Raw genomic sequence first — 17,922 nt, 5'->3', positions numbered from 1 at the left:
TGGGAGCGATTAGCAAACCTATCCATATTCTTACTGCATCCTTCAGGCTAACAAGTCCCTGGTTCATTTTTAAAGCCTTGCTTTCTTTCAAGCGGGGATGCTGAAGTGTTTGTAAACCAAGCAGTAGCTAGCGGCATTTCTCCTCCAAAGTGTGGCGTTTATTTCATTTATATCCAGTGTGTTATGTTGGAGAGCCAAATTGGTAGCTCAGGTTTGGATGTGGAAAACTGATAAGGCTCCAATACGTTGGCCACCTCATGAGAAGAGAAGACTCCCTGGAAAAGACCCTGATGTTGGGAAAGATGGAGGGCACAAGGAGAAGGGGCCAACAGAGGATGAGATGGTTGGACAGTGTTCTCGAAGCTACCAGCATGAGTTTGACCAAACTGCGGGAGGCAGTGGAAGACAGGAGTGCCTGGCGTGCTCTGGTCCATGGGGTCACGAACAATCGGACACAACTAAACAACAAAATGTTGGAGAGCCAAATTGGTAGCTCAGGTTTGGATGTGAAAAACTGATGCCCAAATCCCTGCTCAGCTATGAAGCACACTGGATGAGCTTGGCTCTTTCTTAACTTAGCCTTTCCACTGGCTCATGATACAATAGACCATAACATCCTTCTGGACCGTCTAGAGGGGCTGGGAGCTGGGGGCACTGTTATACAGTGGTTTCGCTCCTTTCTCCTGGGCCGTGTTCAGAAAGCGGTGGTGGGGGATGAGTGTTCAGACCCCTGGGCCCTCACTTGTGGGGTGCCTCAGGGTTCCGTCCTCTCCCCCATGCTTTTTAACATCTATATGAAGCCGCTGGGAGAGATCATCAGGGGGTTTGGGCTGGGTGTTCATCAGTATGCGGATGATACCCAGCTCTACCTCTCTTTCAAATCAGAACCAGTGAAGGCAGTGAAGGTCCTGTGTGAGTGCCTGGAGGCGGTTGGAGGATGGATGGCGGCTAATGGATTGAAGTTGAATCCTGACAAGACAGAAGTACTGTTTTGGGGGGACAGGGGGCGGGCTCGTGTGGAGGACTCCCTGGTCCTGAATAGGGTAACTGTGCCCCTGAAGGACCAGGTGCGCAGCCTGGGAGTCATTTTGGATTCACAGCTGTCCATGGAGGCGCAGGTCAATTCTGTATTCAGGGCAGCTGTCTACCAACTCCACCTGGTAAGCAGGCTGAGACCCTACCTGCCCACGGACTGTCTCGCCAGAGTGGTGCATGCTCTAGTTATCTCCCGCTTGGACTACTGCAATGCGCTCTACGTGGGGCTACCTTTGAAGGTGACTCGGAAACTACAACTAATCCAGAATGCGGCAGCTAGACTGGTGACTGGGGGCGGCTGCCGAGACCACATAACACCGGTCTTGAAAGACCTACATTGGCTCCCAGTACGTTTCCGAGCACAATTCAAAGTGCTGGTGTTGACCTTTAAAGCCCTAAATGGCCTCGGCCCAGTATACCTGAAGGAGTGTCTCCACCCCCATCGTTCTGCCCAGATGCTGAGGTCCAGCGCCGAGGGCCTTCTGGCGGTTCCCTCATTGCGAGAAGCAAAGCTACAGGGAACCAGGCAGAGGGCCTTCTCGGTAGTAGCGCCCGCCCTGTGGAACGCCCTCCCATCAGATGTCAAAGCGATAAATAACTACCTGAAATTTAGAAGACATCTTAAGGCAGCCCTGTTCAGGGAATTTTTTAATCTGTGATATTTTACTGTATTTTTTGTTTCTATGGAAGCCGCCCAGAGTGGCTGGGGAGGCTCAGCCAGATGGGCGGGGTACAAATAATAAATTATTATATTATTATTATTATCACAAAGGTTGCATTGTCACTTGGGCATCTTTTGAGAGAGAAGGGAGGTGATGAGAGAGAAGTTGATACAGAAATTCTAAACCTTCCTAGATTCTCAAAGTGCTTTGAACCTTCCTAGATTCTCAAAGTGCCATGGCTTGCCAGAGGAGGTGATCAGACCAGTTCACAAATGATAGGACCACCATACCCCGATGTGGGTCATGGGACCTAGTGATGGCTTAACCATGGTTAGTGCCGTGCAGGTGTAATGCTGAACCCTGGTTGAAACCATCAAGGAAAGCGAGGGAGGAATGTGCAGATAAAATGGAAGGGGCTGAGGATGGGAGTCATGGTCTACTCTGTCCCATGGCCAACCCCCAATCTTGTAACCATGGTTAAGAGACGAGGTCTTAACATTTGCCATGGTCAAAGCAGGAGTCTCTAAAGAATGAGAACTTACTCAAAATGCGTATGCTGGTTTGGTCTTGGGATATGATGGAAGAAAGGGGGCGGCGAACTCTCGGACGTGTCTTTCGTGTTTGCTGGAGTCGTTGCATTAATTCTGGCCTTCATTTTGTCAATACTAATGAGGCAAAGAAATTGCGCTCTGCATTGGAGCAGCATCTGAGGTTGGCAGGAGGCAAGGGTGGGTGAGAAGATTCAACATAATTTTGTCCTGTCCTTCAGTTCTCTTCACAGATGCTCTGTGCCCTAGCCGCAGAACACCTATTCATACAGATGACATCTTAACAGAATTTTAGTCTTGGATGACATCTGTTGTGCAGAAACAGACTGTCACAGAGGCCCTTTAAAATAGTGTTGCCAGCAAGAGAGCCTTAATGCGAATCTTATTAAGGGTGTGCCATGGCTGCCCTCCTAGCACTATCGTCTTACTGCTTCTATTCTTTGCTTGATCTTTCCTGTGCGACTGTCCTGAATCGTGTGTCAGCCATAACTCTTGGCAGCTCTTGGCAGCAGAGAAGTCTGGTCTCAAGATGGCGCCAGGCCAGATCCAAAGGCGGCTCTCGTCACCCAAGTTTCACACACTCACCTTCACTCAGCAGTGGGGAACAATGGACTGAAACTGCACTGCCTCAGGCAGCAGTTACAGGCCTGACTGAGGCGAGCAGCGATATTGTCTCTGACCAAGCAGAGAAGGCTGGGAAATGCTACTGCTGAGGAGGGGAAGGGCAGTTAATGGGGACAGGAACGCTTGATTTCAGTCTTCCCCAGTGTGGTCCCCTCCCAACATTGTTGGACTCCAACTCCCATCATCCTTGACTGTTGACTGTTCCGACTGGGGCTTCTGGGAGTTGTAGTCCAATGCCTGGAGAGATCTAGGGTGGGTAAAGTTGTTCTGTCTCCCCCCCCCCCATATCTTCCTGTCTCACCATTAGACTCAGGTAGAGAGGGGCTGTGGGAGATCCACTGGGCTTGGCCCAGGCCCCAATTGAGGTCAGGGCATGAGAGAGACGAGAGAAATAGGTTTCTCACAGCTGCCAGCACTCTGAAAAGGCAGTCAGTTCGGGAAGTCCAGCTCTTAGTCCAGAGGGTCTGAGGGCAGTTAATGGTGCACCTCTTTCCAGCTGGGCAGAGATCATAGAAGAAAATATCTATGGCAGATGGGAGGGCTCCCTGTTGCAGATTTCTAGTCCTGTCGCTCGCAAACATGGCGTCTCCGAATTGTGAAACAGGAACGCGCCATTTCCAGTTAGCAGTGTAACGGCAGAGGAGAGTCCTCTCTGGCCTCATTCTGCAGTCCTACTGGGATTAGCAGGTCCCTACTCTAATTAATTATATTAAACTTGTTTATGTAATTACTTCTGCAGTTAATTAAGTCCTTCCTTTTTAAAAGTGGCTTGTAATAGTGCTGGTTCAGCACTTGCTTGATGGCTGCTCCTGTTTTTCCCACAGAAGTGAAGCCTTACTGCCCCTGTGTTTCCAAACCCCCTGTGTTTTCAAGTGTGACTTGAGTCTAAGGTCAGGGAGAGAGAGAGGTCTGAGGGAAAGCTATCTAGAGCAGTGTTTCCCAACCTTGGGTCCCCATATACTGTTGGACTACAACTCCCATCATCTCCGACCACTGGTCCTGCTAGATAGGGATGATGGGAGTTGTAGTCCAACAACAGCTGGGGACCTAAAGTTGAGAAGCACAGATCTAGAACATAGCATTGCCAGGCCTAGAACCTGAGGCATCTCCTTAAGAAGGGCTTAGAAGTCCAAAGGCTGCCAGATTTTCCCCATCATTCCTGCCTTTGCTCCTAATAAAGCTAAGGGACCTGTGAGATTGAGCAGGTCCTGAGCAGGGAGGCCACATTTATTCAGATGAACCCAGGAAATTATTTGGCAACAGCCTTCTGATTCTGATGGTGTATTTAGGAAAACTGCAGTGCGTTCTCTTGAGAAATTTTTAGAGGGGATTCTAGCGCTATTAGTCTGTTGTGGTGAAAAGGACAACTCTGTAGTTTGTAAAAAATGTTTGGTGCTCTCAGATTTAATTAAATTTATTGCAACAGTTATAATTGTTAAGTTGCCCTGGAGGGGCTGTTGGGCTCGGAAGACGCTGTGTATAACGGTTTCACTAATAAATTCATAAATTCCTAGTGCTTGCCCTCTGTTTGACTGGCGTCCATTCTTTCCCTTCTCCCTCCCCAAGTATATGTATTGAGTCTCAAGGTTTTTGCATAGTAATATCGGCTGCAGATGGTGTTAGTTTCTGTTTGCCACTGTGCAGTGTTTTGGAGTCACAAGACTCTGTTTACATTCCAGAGACATTCCAGGCTGTTGGAAGTCTCACGGGAGACTGGAGACGGATGTGACGTACTGGTTTCCTTTTCCTTTGTTTCAGTTGCTCTCTGCTCTCACAGAGAGAGGATGCATTTCTTTCTGTCTGCGTAGCTTAGTAATAAAACCTAGCATGCAGCTCATACCTTCTCGTCTCTTCCCTGTGCTGGAAACTCTGCTGAATGGGGGATGTGCCAGGAGCCTTATCAGAGGCTCAGGTCGTTAATCACGTCGGAGGGTGATTCCGGAAGATGAGCTTTATCAGCTCGGTCAAACGGAGATTCCGACAGATGGGTCTTTATGCAGAGCTTGCACCCATTGCTGCAGATTACAAACCAGCTGCACTGATTCTTCTGCACAAAAATCGGTTTGCTTTGGAAGTCACATTGCACCGAAAGGTGCGAAGTGGTGTATCTGACGGTCTGTAACAGGGAAGGTCTGGGTTCAATTTCAACCCCCACCCCTCATTTAAGCTTGCTAGGTGACCTTGCTCCAGTTGCTTCTATACCCCACAGGTTTGTCGTGAGGAATCAGTTGCTGGAGAGATCCCTGCACATTGCCCCTAAACTCCATGGAGGGAGAACAGAATTAAAAATGTGCTAGCAAAGTGCACTTTGTGATGAATTTTCTCATTTTATAGAACAACCTGGATTTCACGCCCAATTAAAAGAGGCTGAGATTACTTTATAACTGATGTTCACCTGCTGGGGCAATTTGTATACTTTTCATGCTATACAGGCATCTGAATTATGAGAGTACAAAAAATGCTGATGCTGATAATCTTTTTTCCCCTCCCAGCAGAAAAGGGTAAGATATTTGGGAACGGTTTATCAAATATTGCTTGTCAAATTTGTTACCCAGAGGTGGGGATGATATAGCTGGGATTTTAAATGTTGTGCAGCTAGGATACATGATGTGCCCTGGATTTGCTATTTTTGGTGGGATTCTGTCTTGGTTTTGCATCTCTACACTCCGCACACCAAACATCTGGGATAAAGTGGGATTTATCTAAAATTTAAGTACATAATATATTGGCGTGTTTACCACATTCCTGTGGGGCATAATTTGTAGACTTAAATACGGCTTCAGGCTTAACACACTTGGACTGGTGTTTCTTTTGAATTGAAGCAACAGAATTCCACCCCTCCATCGAACCACCCAAAGACCATTTAGTCTGTCTGTCTGTCTCTTCCACAAAGCAGAGAGAAATAAACATTTCTGTGTTCTCCTCTCACCTCCAAAGCGGAGGCACTTACAATACGCCGATAATGCCCAGATCTGTTTCCCCACAACATCTGACTCAGGAGACTTTTCCTTCTAGCATCAAGTCTTGCACATTTCTGTGGAATGGTCCTATTTGACCTGTATCCTTCTATGGAAAGCAGCTGTCTGCTGGCCGTCCGGTGGTAGGGATGACGAAGTAATTAAATTTAGTTGGCATTTTAATGCAAAGTCGACCTAATTCATACTGCTGGAAACAATGCGAGGAGAACCAAAACTTTAGACGTCCTTCAGAATTTGTAGTTCTCCAAATTTTGCGTGCAGTTCCGCAACCCAAGAATATGCACAAAGATGCATGTACTGATATAACCAAGATACAATGTGCATTTTGCTAGAGAAGATTTAGTAGAAAAGATGCATGCAGCAGGCAAAATCTGTTGCAGAAGTGGTGTTAGGGGAAATGTTGGCGAATTCTCGTGAGGATTTTTATTTTTATTTTGCAAACTGATGTGGAAATATGGTAAAATGGAACTCTACAATGGGAAAATATGAAACAGAAAGAAAGCAAAATTGACAGGTTCATCCATCCTAAGGCCATTGGAAGTGAATTAGCTCTGCTTTCTCAGACCCCCCAGAATCCTTCAGCTCTGAGAGCTCCAACTTGTTCACTTCTGTTTCATGTAGATACCTTATTTTATTTTATTAAAAAAATATATTAACAATTTCAACATAATAACATATCAAAAATTCTCATCTTCATTATTTCCCCCTTTTTCCCTCCCACCTCCCCAACAAACCCTCCCCCCCCCCGAGCCTTCCCTCAGCTCCTCTCTCTGATTTCTCAACTCATATTGTTCTCTGCACCCTGTAAAATTGTATAACTCCTTATATTATCTATCTACTACATTAACAATCAATAGATTTGTGTATGTTTATTCAAAACCTGCCAAGGAGTCCAATTCATGCTGTTGTCTTTTTAAGTAATATGTGAAAAGTTCCCATTCTTCTTTAAAGTCACAGTTGTCCTTATCTCTCAGCTTGTATGGCAATTTAGCCATTTCTGCGTAGTTCATCAGTTTCTCTTGCCATTGCTCTTTCGTCGGGATTTCCTCATTCTTCCATCCTTGCACCAGATACCTTAAAGTTGAAAATAACATGCCTCTCTCTCCCATTCCTCTCTTCTTAGGCATTCTGGCTGTTTCAGTCCCTCGCCTAGACATTGTCATCTCTCTCGTCGGAGCCATCAGCAGCAGCACGTTAGCTTTGATCCTGCCACCGCTGGTCGAAATCCTCACGTTTTACAAGGAGAAGCAAAGTGTGTGGATGCTTCTGAAAGACGTCTGCATCGCCTCCATGGGCGTGATTGGCTTCGTAACTGGAACGTACGTGGCCGTGAAGGAGATAGCTTATCCGGCTTCTTTCTTTCCTCTCAACACTACAGAGCCGTCTCCGGCCTCTTTCAATGTTTCGCACTTGGCCGGAACGCCGGTTAACCTTGGAAAAGTATGAACTTTCCGGAGCTCCTTGTTCCGGACTTCTTTGAGAACCAAAAATTCTGAATGGGAAGGTTTAGAGATGGGAGCCTGTCAAGTGCAGTTCTGAGAACCTACAGCCACTCCTGTTCCAACATTCAAGTTGTTCGGGCCCAAGGTCTTTCCATTCCTTCCTTTCCCATATGACCTCGTGAAGAGCACGGTTTCAAAGCATTATGGCTTTCCACATATTTATTTGCAAATGGGACCAGAGAGCAAAACACTATTCTGACACCATGTTTGGCTGACACAAACCAACAACTTCCCTGTTCATGTCTTGTTTGGCCACACTCGGCCTGTTTAAGACCTTCTCCGTTGCAAGCCCCACAGCAGTTGAGAGAATACAGCTTTTAAAATGTGAATTGTGTTAGGGTGGTTATGGGGCTTAGCCACAGGCACCACCCAGTAGATTCTGCTCCACCTGGGACCAGGTTTTGAGCTAGCTCCTCCGCTGCAGTTTCCTTCCCCTTGCGGGTCACTGCCCATGAAATGAAGTGTAACTAAATGAACAGGTTCCATAGCACGGGGTAAAGAGAGACCAAATGTGTCAAAATTGTGTCTTCGATTGCAGCGATGAGGATATTAAAACCTGTTTACGCAAAACAACAAAAATAACCTCTGCCGCGATGAGATTTTGCATGTGCAATGTCTGCTTAGTTATTTTTTGTGGAGCAGAACCACGATTATGAGTACCCATGCAAGCTTGTTTTAAATGGTTTTTTCTCTCTCTCTCCGTCGTAACTTGATTTTGACTCTACAAACTTGCAAGCTCCTGTATATTTTTCTATTTTATTCCTAACACTATGGAGCAATTCCTCTATTTCGTACTTGAGCGGTGTACATTGCGAAGGAGATATTTCTCCAGTATTCTACTTTAAGCAAAAAAATAACAGTAACATAACATGCTGCATGGAGTTCACGAGGTTCCCACCCACGTCTGCTTTGAGGGAACAAATTTTGATTGTATGTAGAGTTTTGAACCGTGTTCAAACTACTTGGACTTCAGATGTCAAAGGGCTCTTAACTTGGGGCTGCACTCGTTCTTCCTAATATCTCTCCTTTGTTGTAATCTAGTTAAAGAGTGCAGCCAGTATGGCGTTCTTTTCCATACTTTTGGAAGCTCCTTTTGTGTAAGCTCCCATGGAAATGACGGTGTGCAGATCCCTTTTAATTTCAGTGAAGCTTGCCCAGGAGGACACAGGCTAGATTTTTGCCCTGTTCAAATGGCATTGGGGCGTGTTCTGTATTACAGGCCCCTTTAACTTCTCTTCATCAGCAGCTGAGATGGAACCCCTTACTTCATAAAAAGCCAGATCACAGCTAAACCCAGCTAGGGTATCTTATCCTGGCTCCCAGGATCTGTACCACCTCCTCCCACCTGAATGTAGGCCTGATTCATGTGATCCTTCCCCCTCCTTCAACTGGGGGAGTGTGTGAATTCTGTGTGTATGAATTGAGTGCTTACACTACATGCCGCAGAGTGAATTGCATTTAAAACTGTAGTCATGTCCTGCACTTTTTAAATGAAAAAAGCCTATGCAACGGTTAACAGCAGCACTAATGTTGTTCATTCCATGCATACCACTACACCAGAGTTTCCCAAACTTGGGTCTTTAGTTATTTTTTGACTACAACTCCCATCATCCCTAGCTAGCGGGGACCAGTGGTCAGGGATGATGGGAACGGTAGTCTGAAAACAGCTGGAGACCCAAGCTTGGGAAACCCTGCACTGCATGATAAAAACATAAAGCTTCAACGTTTTCGACTCTTCTTCCCTGCCTCTTCCCCCAGGCTGTTTGTAAAAGATACCTGGAGGCTACACGTCACCATGCATGATGGTTCAAAAACCCTGCTTTGCAAACCAACCGCTTTGTACTGAGTTGGTGAAAACGCATGTTGCTGCGATGGCTCTTTCACCACTAGATCTGTGTGCTTCTTTAATCCTGCAGTCCCAGAAAAAAGCCTACGGAGCTGGTAGAATGCCCGCCATGAGCAAAAGCGTCACTTTGCTCCCCAGATGTTCTGCATCTAGGGCTGCTGCTGGCAGCTAAGCGGCTTATGGGGAGAGATCCATGTTCCCCCTGCTTTGATCCCGAAATCCGACCTTTTCTCTTTTCCACCCCGAACACAGCAGATTAATGTTCAGAACCTCAGGTTGGCTGCCGTTTCCTTCACTTAAGCCTTCGGCTCGACTACTCTGTGCATCAGTCGACATGGTGCATTCTTGATATTGTCGGACTATAACTCCCATCAGGCCCAGCCTGAGTGGCCAATGGCCAGGGGAGATTTGGGGAGGGGTGCAACCTCTGAAGCGCACCCTGCTGGCTACCCCTGCTGTGCAAAGACTTTAAAACAGATCGAGAACTCTAGCAAAGGCAGCGCTGAGTTTAATTTCTCTCTCTCCCCTCTTCTCCCGTGGTTCTGGCAATCCTCTGTGTGCCTTCAGGGGATATAAAGCTGCCAGATCCACTTGGCTTATCTGTTCCCTGCCCCATAAATCCCACTTGGAGACGACTGCGCAAAGCCTGCTCCAAATGCACTGAAAGAACAGAGCCCTTAATGCTTGGCTGGCAGGAGTCTTTGGCCCACACAACCTGGATGGCGAGGCTGAGAGGCCGTGCCGTCCAAAGTCATGTTTGGTAAGTCCACAAGTGCCTTTTGTAAACAGGGCTGGGGGCAGAATTCTCAAGCTCTGAGCACCCCCAGCACCTGCCGCTGTAAAATAGACTCCCTCTTCCAAAATCCAGGGCACCGGGAGCGTTTAGTTCCTGTCTCTTGCAAGGATTCCATGCAGACAACCTTGGCAAAAGCGTGTGGCAGACTCTCCGCCCTACCAGCAAAGCTTAAATGCTTTCTCATCTGGTTATTCCCCTCACTTGGCCAGCTGGTCAGGCTTGCTTTCCTGGGCACCACCTGAGTATGAAGGACTCCTTAATTTCCGCCTAGCGTATTTGAAAATGCAGACAGATGCGACTTAACTGGAAACCGCGCGGCGCCTGGGAGTTCATTCTGTATGTGTGAATATTTAAAGCGTTCACACTGTGTATTTTTCAGTGTATTTCCTACTGTGTAGGACCTGGCTACTTCTGGGTTTGCTGATTCCCAGCAGATTTTGCACAGGTGTATTGCCTCTTGTGTCAATGGCACTACTCTTGTTTTCTAGCGTTGTGTGTTGGGCTTCAGCTGGTCTAAAGACATTGAAACCAGAGCAGCTGGCATGTACAAAATAAAAGTTCCGGGGAATACTTGCCAAAGATCTTTAAATGTAGCAAAAATCTTCTTTTTAGAATAAGATAGTGACGTAGTAATTTTTTAAAAAAGATGTTACAAATGAGATGAGATGCTTAGATGAAGGCAGATGGCACTAATGAATGACTGTAGAACTTGACTCTGACGTGTATTTAAAGATGGGAACAGAAATAATCATCCGCAAGTAAGATAAATGGTGTGTGTTTTTTTTATGTTCGCAAAGCATTGAATACAATTGAATTATGTTTATATGCCGTATGGGAATTTATATTTAAGTGGGCTATATTCTGAGCAGTTTTAATGTAGCTTATTCACAGATGCTGGTCCAGAGGGCTGTGAGTTTGTGTTCTGTAGCCCTACTTGGCCTGTATCAAATAAAAATGGAAACACAATTCTCTGCTTTCCTTTCCTTTCATGATGGACCTTCAGGGTACAATGGGGAAGGGATGCATGCTCTGGCCTCCACCAAAGGTCTACTGGGAGAGGCAGTCTGGCTGATGGCAGAGGCTTGGGTTGATGGTCGTAGGCTCAATCCCCACCATCTACAGGACTGGGAAATCCCTTTTCTGAAATCTTGGGAGAACTGTTGGCCATCAAGAGTGGACATCATTTTGATGTAGAACGGCCAGTGGTCTGACTCACTGTGTGAAGTTAGCTTCCTGTGAGGTTGCACCCCTGGAAGAATATTGTGGTAAGGGAAGAGATCAGCCTGGCGACATCCATTGGCCGAAGAAGAGAAGCAGCCGCCGGGAGTTGGCTTCCCTCTTCCCTGCCTGAAAGGACACTCAGCTCCAGACCCAAAGGGTGACATGTTCTGGGCTCCTCCGTCATCCAGAGGACTAAGGACTATTTGTGAGTGAGTGAGATTACCTGTTGGTTGTAAGCTGCCTTTGGAGTCATTTGATTGGAAGACAGGATAGACCTTCAAAGTAAGCAACAAGTATATTTTAGGGTAGCTTTTCAGCCGTAGGACTGGCCTGTCATTTGATGATCGATATTTTGAGGCAAAAAAAGTTGCCATTTGCCTTAGAACCATAGAATAGTAGAGTTGGGTCATCTTGCCCAACCCCCTGCAATGCAGGAATCTCAACTAAAGCATCCGCGCCAGATGGACACCCAGCTTCTGCTTAAAAGCCTCTCACCATCCGAAAGAGTCTGCTCCACCGTCAGAACAGCTTTTGCCACCAGAAAGTTCTTCCTGATGTTTAGTCGAAATGTCCTTTCTGGTAACTTGAATCTGTTCAGAGGCTTCAAATAGTGGCGTGTTCTGTCTATAGGCCTTGCGCAATTTCTCTTCCATCCTGTCCATAATCGCCTTGCCAGATGGTAAATATTGCTGGAAAGCGAGCAGCAAACATTCTGTAATCTCAACCACATCCACTGCAATGTCAAAACTCTGTTATAAAATGCCTTTAAAACACACACACACAATGGCCACTCTTTTGCTCTTAAGATAATACCCGTGGGGCTCTAGAAGAATTAAATGAATACAGTCCTATCTCAGGTTACAGACACTTCAGGTTGGGTGTTTTCGGGTTGTGCACCGCGCTGAACCTGGAAGTACCGGAATGGGTTACTTCTGGGTTTCGGTGCTTGCGCATGCGCAGAAGCAGCACTGCGGGTTGCAAATGTGCGTCCTGCGCGGATTACGTTCACAACCTGAGCATCCACTGTGCAAAATGCAAATGTTACAGCTTAAGTCAGACCAGCCTTCCCCAACTATGGAACTCAGGTTTGTGAAAGATGCTGGAAATTGCAGCTCTGTAAGGGGGGGAACTACAGCTCCCAGAATTCTTTGAGGCCATGTCCTTTAAATGTCTGTTTGGTGTGCTTTCAGTGTGTGGTGTGTATCTGCTTGTCGTCTTGAGCTAAAGGAGGTCACCCAGGTGGGGAAAACTGTCAGAGCTCCCGGAGGTAGCTCAGGCAATGACCCTGGCTTATTAAAGGTGCTACAGCTACACAAATAGCATCCCTGTTTTTTCACCTTAAGACAACACTCCTCACTGTTCTGAGGTAGAGACGAGCAGCTTCTGACACTGAAACAACATGGCAAATAACAACTGCCAAAAAGCTGCCTCGCTCTGGAAATTGTGTACACAGGAGGGAAGGAATCCTCAGGACATAGTGCTGGCTGGCTGCTGATACTCCCCGGTGGTTATTTGCTGCTCTGGGGAAGTAACTCTGGGTGAGCACAGCAGAAACATGCAGATAGAACAAGCTGCTGCTATTGCTAATGCCTCTGGAGCCTCTTGGTTTCCCCAGCGACATGGTCTTGTCTTTTCCCTTCCAGAGGTTCTTTGTTCCTTTTTGCAAGAGAGATGTTTTGATGCCAGCCTCCTCCAACCACACTGTTACGTTCCATCCGTTTTGTCATATTTTTTATTGGAGTGGGGAGAGAAACAAACTTGTTTTAGGTTATCAAACTATAAACGGGGCAACTGTTACATAGCCCCTTTCCCTCACTCGGTCCATGGCAACCCTCTCCTCGCTTCCTGAAGAGACTTAGTTCAGACATGTGGAGTATTTCGTTAGCTTCTGTCCCATTTCCTACCATTTCTTTTGCACTGCAATAACTTGTTGCATTACAAAACGCTGGCTATTTGACCGATCCGCTGCCATGCCATGCCACATTTTGTCCACACAAGTGTTGTGCGGTGTGGCACAACATCGGACATCGCCGAACAACACTGCTGCTCCCCAAACCTTTCCAAACTTTCTATTACCTCGCAATTCCCCTGTGAAAAGAGCAGAAAAGAACTGAATGCTGGTATGCCTCCCCCACTTTTTGTCACTTTGCTCCTGAGTTAACTGGGTTGCAAATGGATTGTTTCCGGAACATTCTGCTGTCGTTCTCTGCTGCACAGAAGAGGAGCTTCCACCCACGCTCACACACCCATCTCCACCCTCCATCCAGGCGAGAAGGAGTCATCATCTGAGTTTGAGGACTCACTCCAGCCAGGCAACAGGACACAGAAGCAGGACTGCTGAGGAGTGGAGCCTGAGTGAAATATACTCAGAGTCTAGAGTGGATTTCATGCTCTTTATTCAGCTCATAGTGGTGAGGAGGAATGAAAGTTTCCCCAAAGTATCTGCATTATATACATTATTTACACAATGGGCTGCACGTGATTGGCTAATTCTGGAATTCTCCTGTAGGCCAATCAGGTTGTGGATTCACTTCCGTCTGGAGCTGGATTGGGTGGCTCCTGCAGACCAATCATACTGCTGCATTGTTCTAGGACCAATCAGACCACTGCATTCTGAATCCTATTGTTCTAGGACCAATCAGGCTGCTGCATTTTGGATCCTATTGTTCTAGGACCAATCAGACTGCTGCATTTTGGATCCTATTCAACTCAGTAAATAACACTGAGGAGAGAGGAAGGAGATGTAGCCCCTAGAGCGTCCCAAGGGCCAGATAGAGATGCAATTGGCCCCCAGGCCTGAAGCTTCCCATCCATGTTATAAAGACATTATAAGGCACCTTGCTAAGGAGGCAGAAAAAAACAGGAGCCTCTTTTATGGGGAAGAAAACATTTGAGAAATGGGGGGGAGGGAGGGGGGAGGTTTCCACAAAGATTAGCTCACTGTCGCTTGTTGCCCATTTATGTAAGTCATGCATTATCAGCTAAATGCAAAATGGATCTCAAGAGCTTCAGGGCAACAAGGAATTAGTGTATAAAAACAAGTAAGTCTATTGCCTGTTAGTTGTAAGTGGTTTGCTTTTTTTCTTCCTGGTTTTTATATTAGTGAAGAATAAACATTGTGTCATAAATTACCCTATCTTCATCACCCATCTCCCCTTGCAGGCATAAATATTTAAATTATTAGGAGCTTAAACTAATCGTTTTGCAAAGGGTACACTTATTACCTGGAGATGGGATTTTTCAAATTTTGATTTATTTTGCAGTTTTAAGCTCTAGAAATGCATTCATTATGTTCCTGGGGGCGGCATTTGTTTTTTGTTTTGTATGAGCTCAGCAGGAGACTTCTGGCACATAGTCAGGGATTTTTTTGCTAGATGTAAGGAAAGGCCTTCCTGAATCTGACCTTTGGCTCTCAGGACACAAGAGTGGTGGTCTCTTGCTTGTTCACAATTGGGAGGGAGCTTCATAATGAAGTACAATGCGAGCTCTGCTTCCCATCTCTCCTACTAAGGCAGCCTTAGGGAACAGCTACCCCAGGTGACAGCTGAGGGAGAGGAACCCTGATAGAGCTGGTCTGTCACAGCAGAGCTGTTGGAGGGAGCCCCGCTTCCCATCTCTCCCATTCCCCCCGTGAACAGCAGCAAGGAAGAACCTGGTTGTGTTTTACCACTCACTTATCCTTTCCCCCAACTGTTGGATACTGGCCAGTGGCAGGGAACTCGCTCTGCTCCAGCAGAAGCGGCAAAAACCCAGCAGAAGTCAGCAACAGGCCCTGCCTTCAGGAGGCTGTGTTAGTGGGGCAACAGTCTTCCAGACTGTGGGAGCTTTTGCAGTCAAAACTAACAATGCATATCTATGCTAGTTAGCAAATGAAAGGGTTAAGGACTACAGAGCTGTAAATTCCTAGAGAAGGCACAGCTGGGGAGGAAGTATTGTTTGTTTACCATTCCTCTCCCTCCCTCCCTCTGTTTTGAACCATGTAACTGAGCACACATGTGGCTGGAGCTCCCAGGTCCATACTCCATGCTTGAAGATACTTTTGTACTTTATACTAAAGAAGCTTTTACCTGTGCTGTTTCTGCTGTAGTGTTGAACAATGCACGAGTGAGACCTGTGATTACTGTAAGCAAAGCATTTAAACTCACTCAGGTTTGTGGTCTGTTCACTCTGAGAGGGGTAGAGAACTGTAAGCACTTAATACTGGGACATTTAAAGGTCTAGCAACCTATATTTCCCACGCTTTGCAAATGCTGCATAGATTTGTGTTTAAATTCTGCTGAGGGCTGTTTTGGCTAAAGAGTGAGCCAAGCCCGGTGTGCTTTTTGAATTCAGGCAGTCAGCCATTTTTCTCTTCTGTAGTTCGTCAAACCATAGTTGTCAACTTTCAGATTTGAAAATAAGGGATCAGCAGCCTCGAAAATAAGGGATCAGCAGCCTCACCTGTCCCAGGGACAGTCTATGGGATATCTAACAATCTGGGATACCAGCAGGAAACGGCGCTGGAATAAGGGAATTTCCTGCAAAAAAAGGGAAGGTTGACAGCTATGCCTCAAACACATGAGACTTCGGGATCAACCCCAGTTATTTCCCAACACAGATTCCATCTGCTTTGCCCATCATGGTCAGGGAGGTGATGGTGATGATGGCGGCAAGCACAGACCTTGAGATCACCCTTATCTGTCCATTCCAGGTATCTTCCACCGGGTCCAGTCTAACTCCTTCTCCCCACTCCAATTACACTGCAATCAGAGTTGTGGCTTCACCAGTCCCAGCCTCACAGCTCATAGGGGAACAGTGCTGAGAGTGGTATGGTAAGGACCCCTGGACGGTTAAGTCCAGTCAAAGGCGACTATGGGGTCTCGCTTTCAGACCAAGGGAGCCCGTGTTTGTCCACAGACAGCTTTCTGGGTCACGTGGCCATGACTAAACCACTTCCGGTGCAACAGAACACAGTGACAGAAGCCAGAGCTGCACAGAAACACTGTTTATCTTCCCGCCATAGCAGTACCTATTTATCTACTTGTGCTGGTGTGCTTTCAAACTCCTGGGTTGGCTGGGACAGAGCAATGGGAGCTCACCCCGTCGTGGGGATTTGAACCACCAGCCTTCTGATCGGCAAACTCAAGAGGCTCAGTGGTTTAGACCACAGCAAGCGGGGCACGAAGGGAATAGCCTTGCCTTGCTGCTGTTCCCAAGGAACTGGCATTCAGAACCATGCTGCCTCTTATCCTGGAAGCACTTAATCACCATTGTGACTAGCAGTTTCTGATCAATAGCCTTATCTCCTGCAACCAATTAGGTCTCGGCTTAATATGGAGAATAAGTGGCACTGTTACATCCTGCTGGGATCAAGCCACTGGCCGATCTAGCCCAACACCCTGTTCTCACAGTGGCCCATCAGATGCCTGTGGAGGGCCTGCCAGCTGGACCTGAGGTTCATCAGCTTCCTGCCCACCTGTAGCAGCTTTCCAGGCTATGGTGCTAGGAGTCTTTTCCAGCCCCACCTGGAGATGTTGGGGACTGAGCCTGTGACCTTCTGCACCTGAACCACATGCTCTGCCCTCCAAGCTACATCCCTTCCCCATCATTGTTTGTATTATTGCTCCTATCTGGTCAAAGGCCTGGAAACAATGCCTTATGAGGAACGGCTAAGGGAGCTGGGCATGTTTAGCCTGGAGAAGAGGAGGTTAAGGGGTGATATGATAGCCACGTTCAAATATATAAAAGGATGTCACATAGAGGAGGGAGAAAGGTTGTTTTCTGCTGCTCCAGAGAAGTGGACACGGAGCAATGGATCCAAACTACAAGAAAGAAGATTCCACCTAAACATTAGGAAGAACTTCCTGACAGTAAGAGCTGTTTGACAGTGGAATTTGCTGCCAAGGAGTGTGGTGGAGTCTTCTTCTTTGGAGGTCTTTAAGCAGAGGCTTGACAACCATATGTCAGGAGTGCTCTGATGGTGCTTCCTGCTTGGCAGGGGGTTGGACTCGATGGTCCTTGTGGTCTCTTCCAACTCTATGATTCTATGATTCTATCTCAGAAGGCGTGATTTGGCCCATGAAACTAAAGGAGAAGGGGAAGCAGAAGGGGCAATTTTCTCTGCTGGCAAATGACACAATCACAGCCATGTCTGCCAGCATCCAAGTCATGGTTGGGAAAGGAACCACGAATAAATCTTTTGCAGCCGCGAAAAATATTGGCCTGTCAACACTTTAAGCTGCCTCCCTCCCCTATACACACATTAAAACTGCTGCTAGATCTGTTTTGTTCCCTCACCAAGTTTTGAAGAAATGGAAAGTTCCCACCTGGCTTCTGTTTACCTGCGAGCATTCCATGTTTTATTTATTTTTTTAAAAAATCCATTTCTGCCCAAAGAGTTGCAATAGTGCCTCGTGATAAATAATTTAAAAAAGGGATTCTTAATCCTGCTTCAGCTCAGCATTTCTGTATCTCCCTTCTGGTGCTTTTTTGAGCTCCTGGAGGGGTGATCTGCAAACAGCTAAGCCTCGGAATATATTCTGAATTACACGGCGTTGTCCTAAATCTATTCCAAAGCAGGTATTCTCTCCAACATCCCACAATTTTCTCTTGTCGCGAAGCTTCTTAGATGACACCATGCTGGCAAGGAAAGCTGCAGTCTTGGTTACTGAATATGTTTTTGTGTGTGTTTTCTCCCAGCAGTCTGTAATGATTAATTCTGGGCTGAATTA

The 17,922-nt window shown here is 46.7% G+C and overlaps 1 protein-coding gene across 3 annotated transcripts in view; it reads left to right on the top strand.

Moving 5' to 3' along the window:
- SLC36A4 (solute carrier family 36 member 4) overlaps positions 1–10,957 on the top strand; it is a 113,267-nt gene extending 102,310 nt beyond the window's left edge. For all 3 annotated transcript variants that reach the window (XM_083436589.1, XM_083436588.1, XM_083436590.1), the window contains exon 11: positions 6,971–10,957. In XM_083436589.1, the coding sequence (XP_083292715.1) occupies positions 6,971–7,293 (323 nt within the window). In that variant the 3' untranslated portion in view covers positions 7,294–10,957. The remainder of the gene's footprint in view (positions 1–6,970) is intronic.
- Positions 10,958–17,922: the final 6,965 nt, after the last annotated feature.

This window comes from Podarcis tiliguerta, assembly GCF_965153285.1.
Source record: "Podarcis tiliguerta genome assembly, chromosome: 4".
Taxonomy (NCBI): Eukaryota; Metazoa; Chordata; class Lepidosauria; order Squamata; family Lacertidae; genus Podarcis; species Podarcis tiliguerta.
Note: the sequence above shows the minus strand (reverse complement) of the source record. Positions and strands in the feature narration are given on the sequence as shown.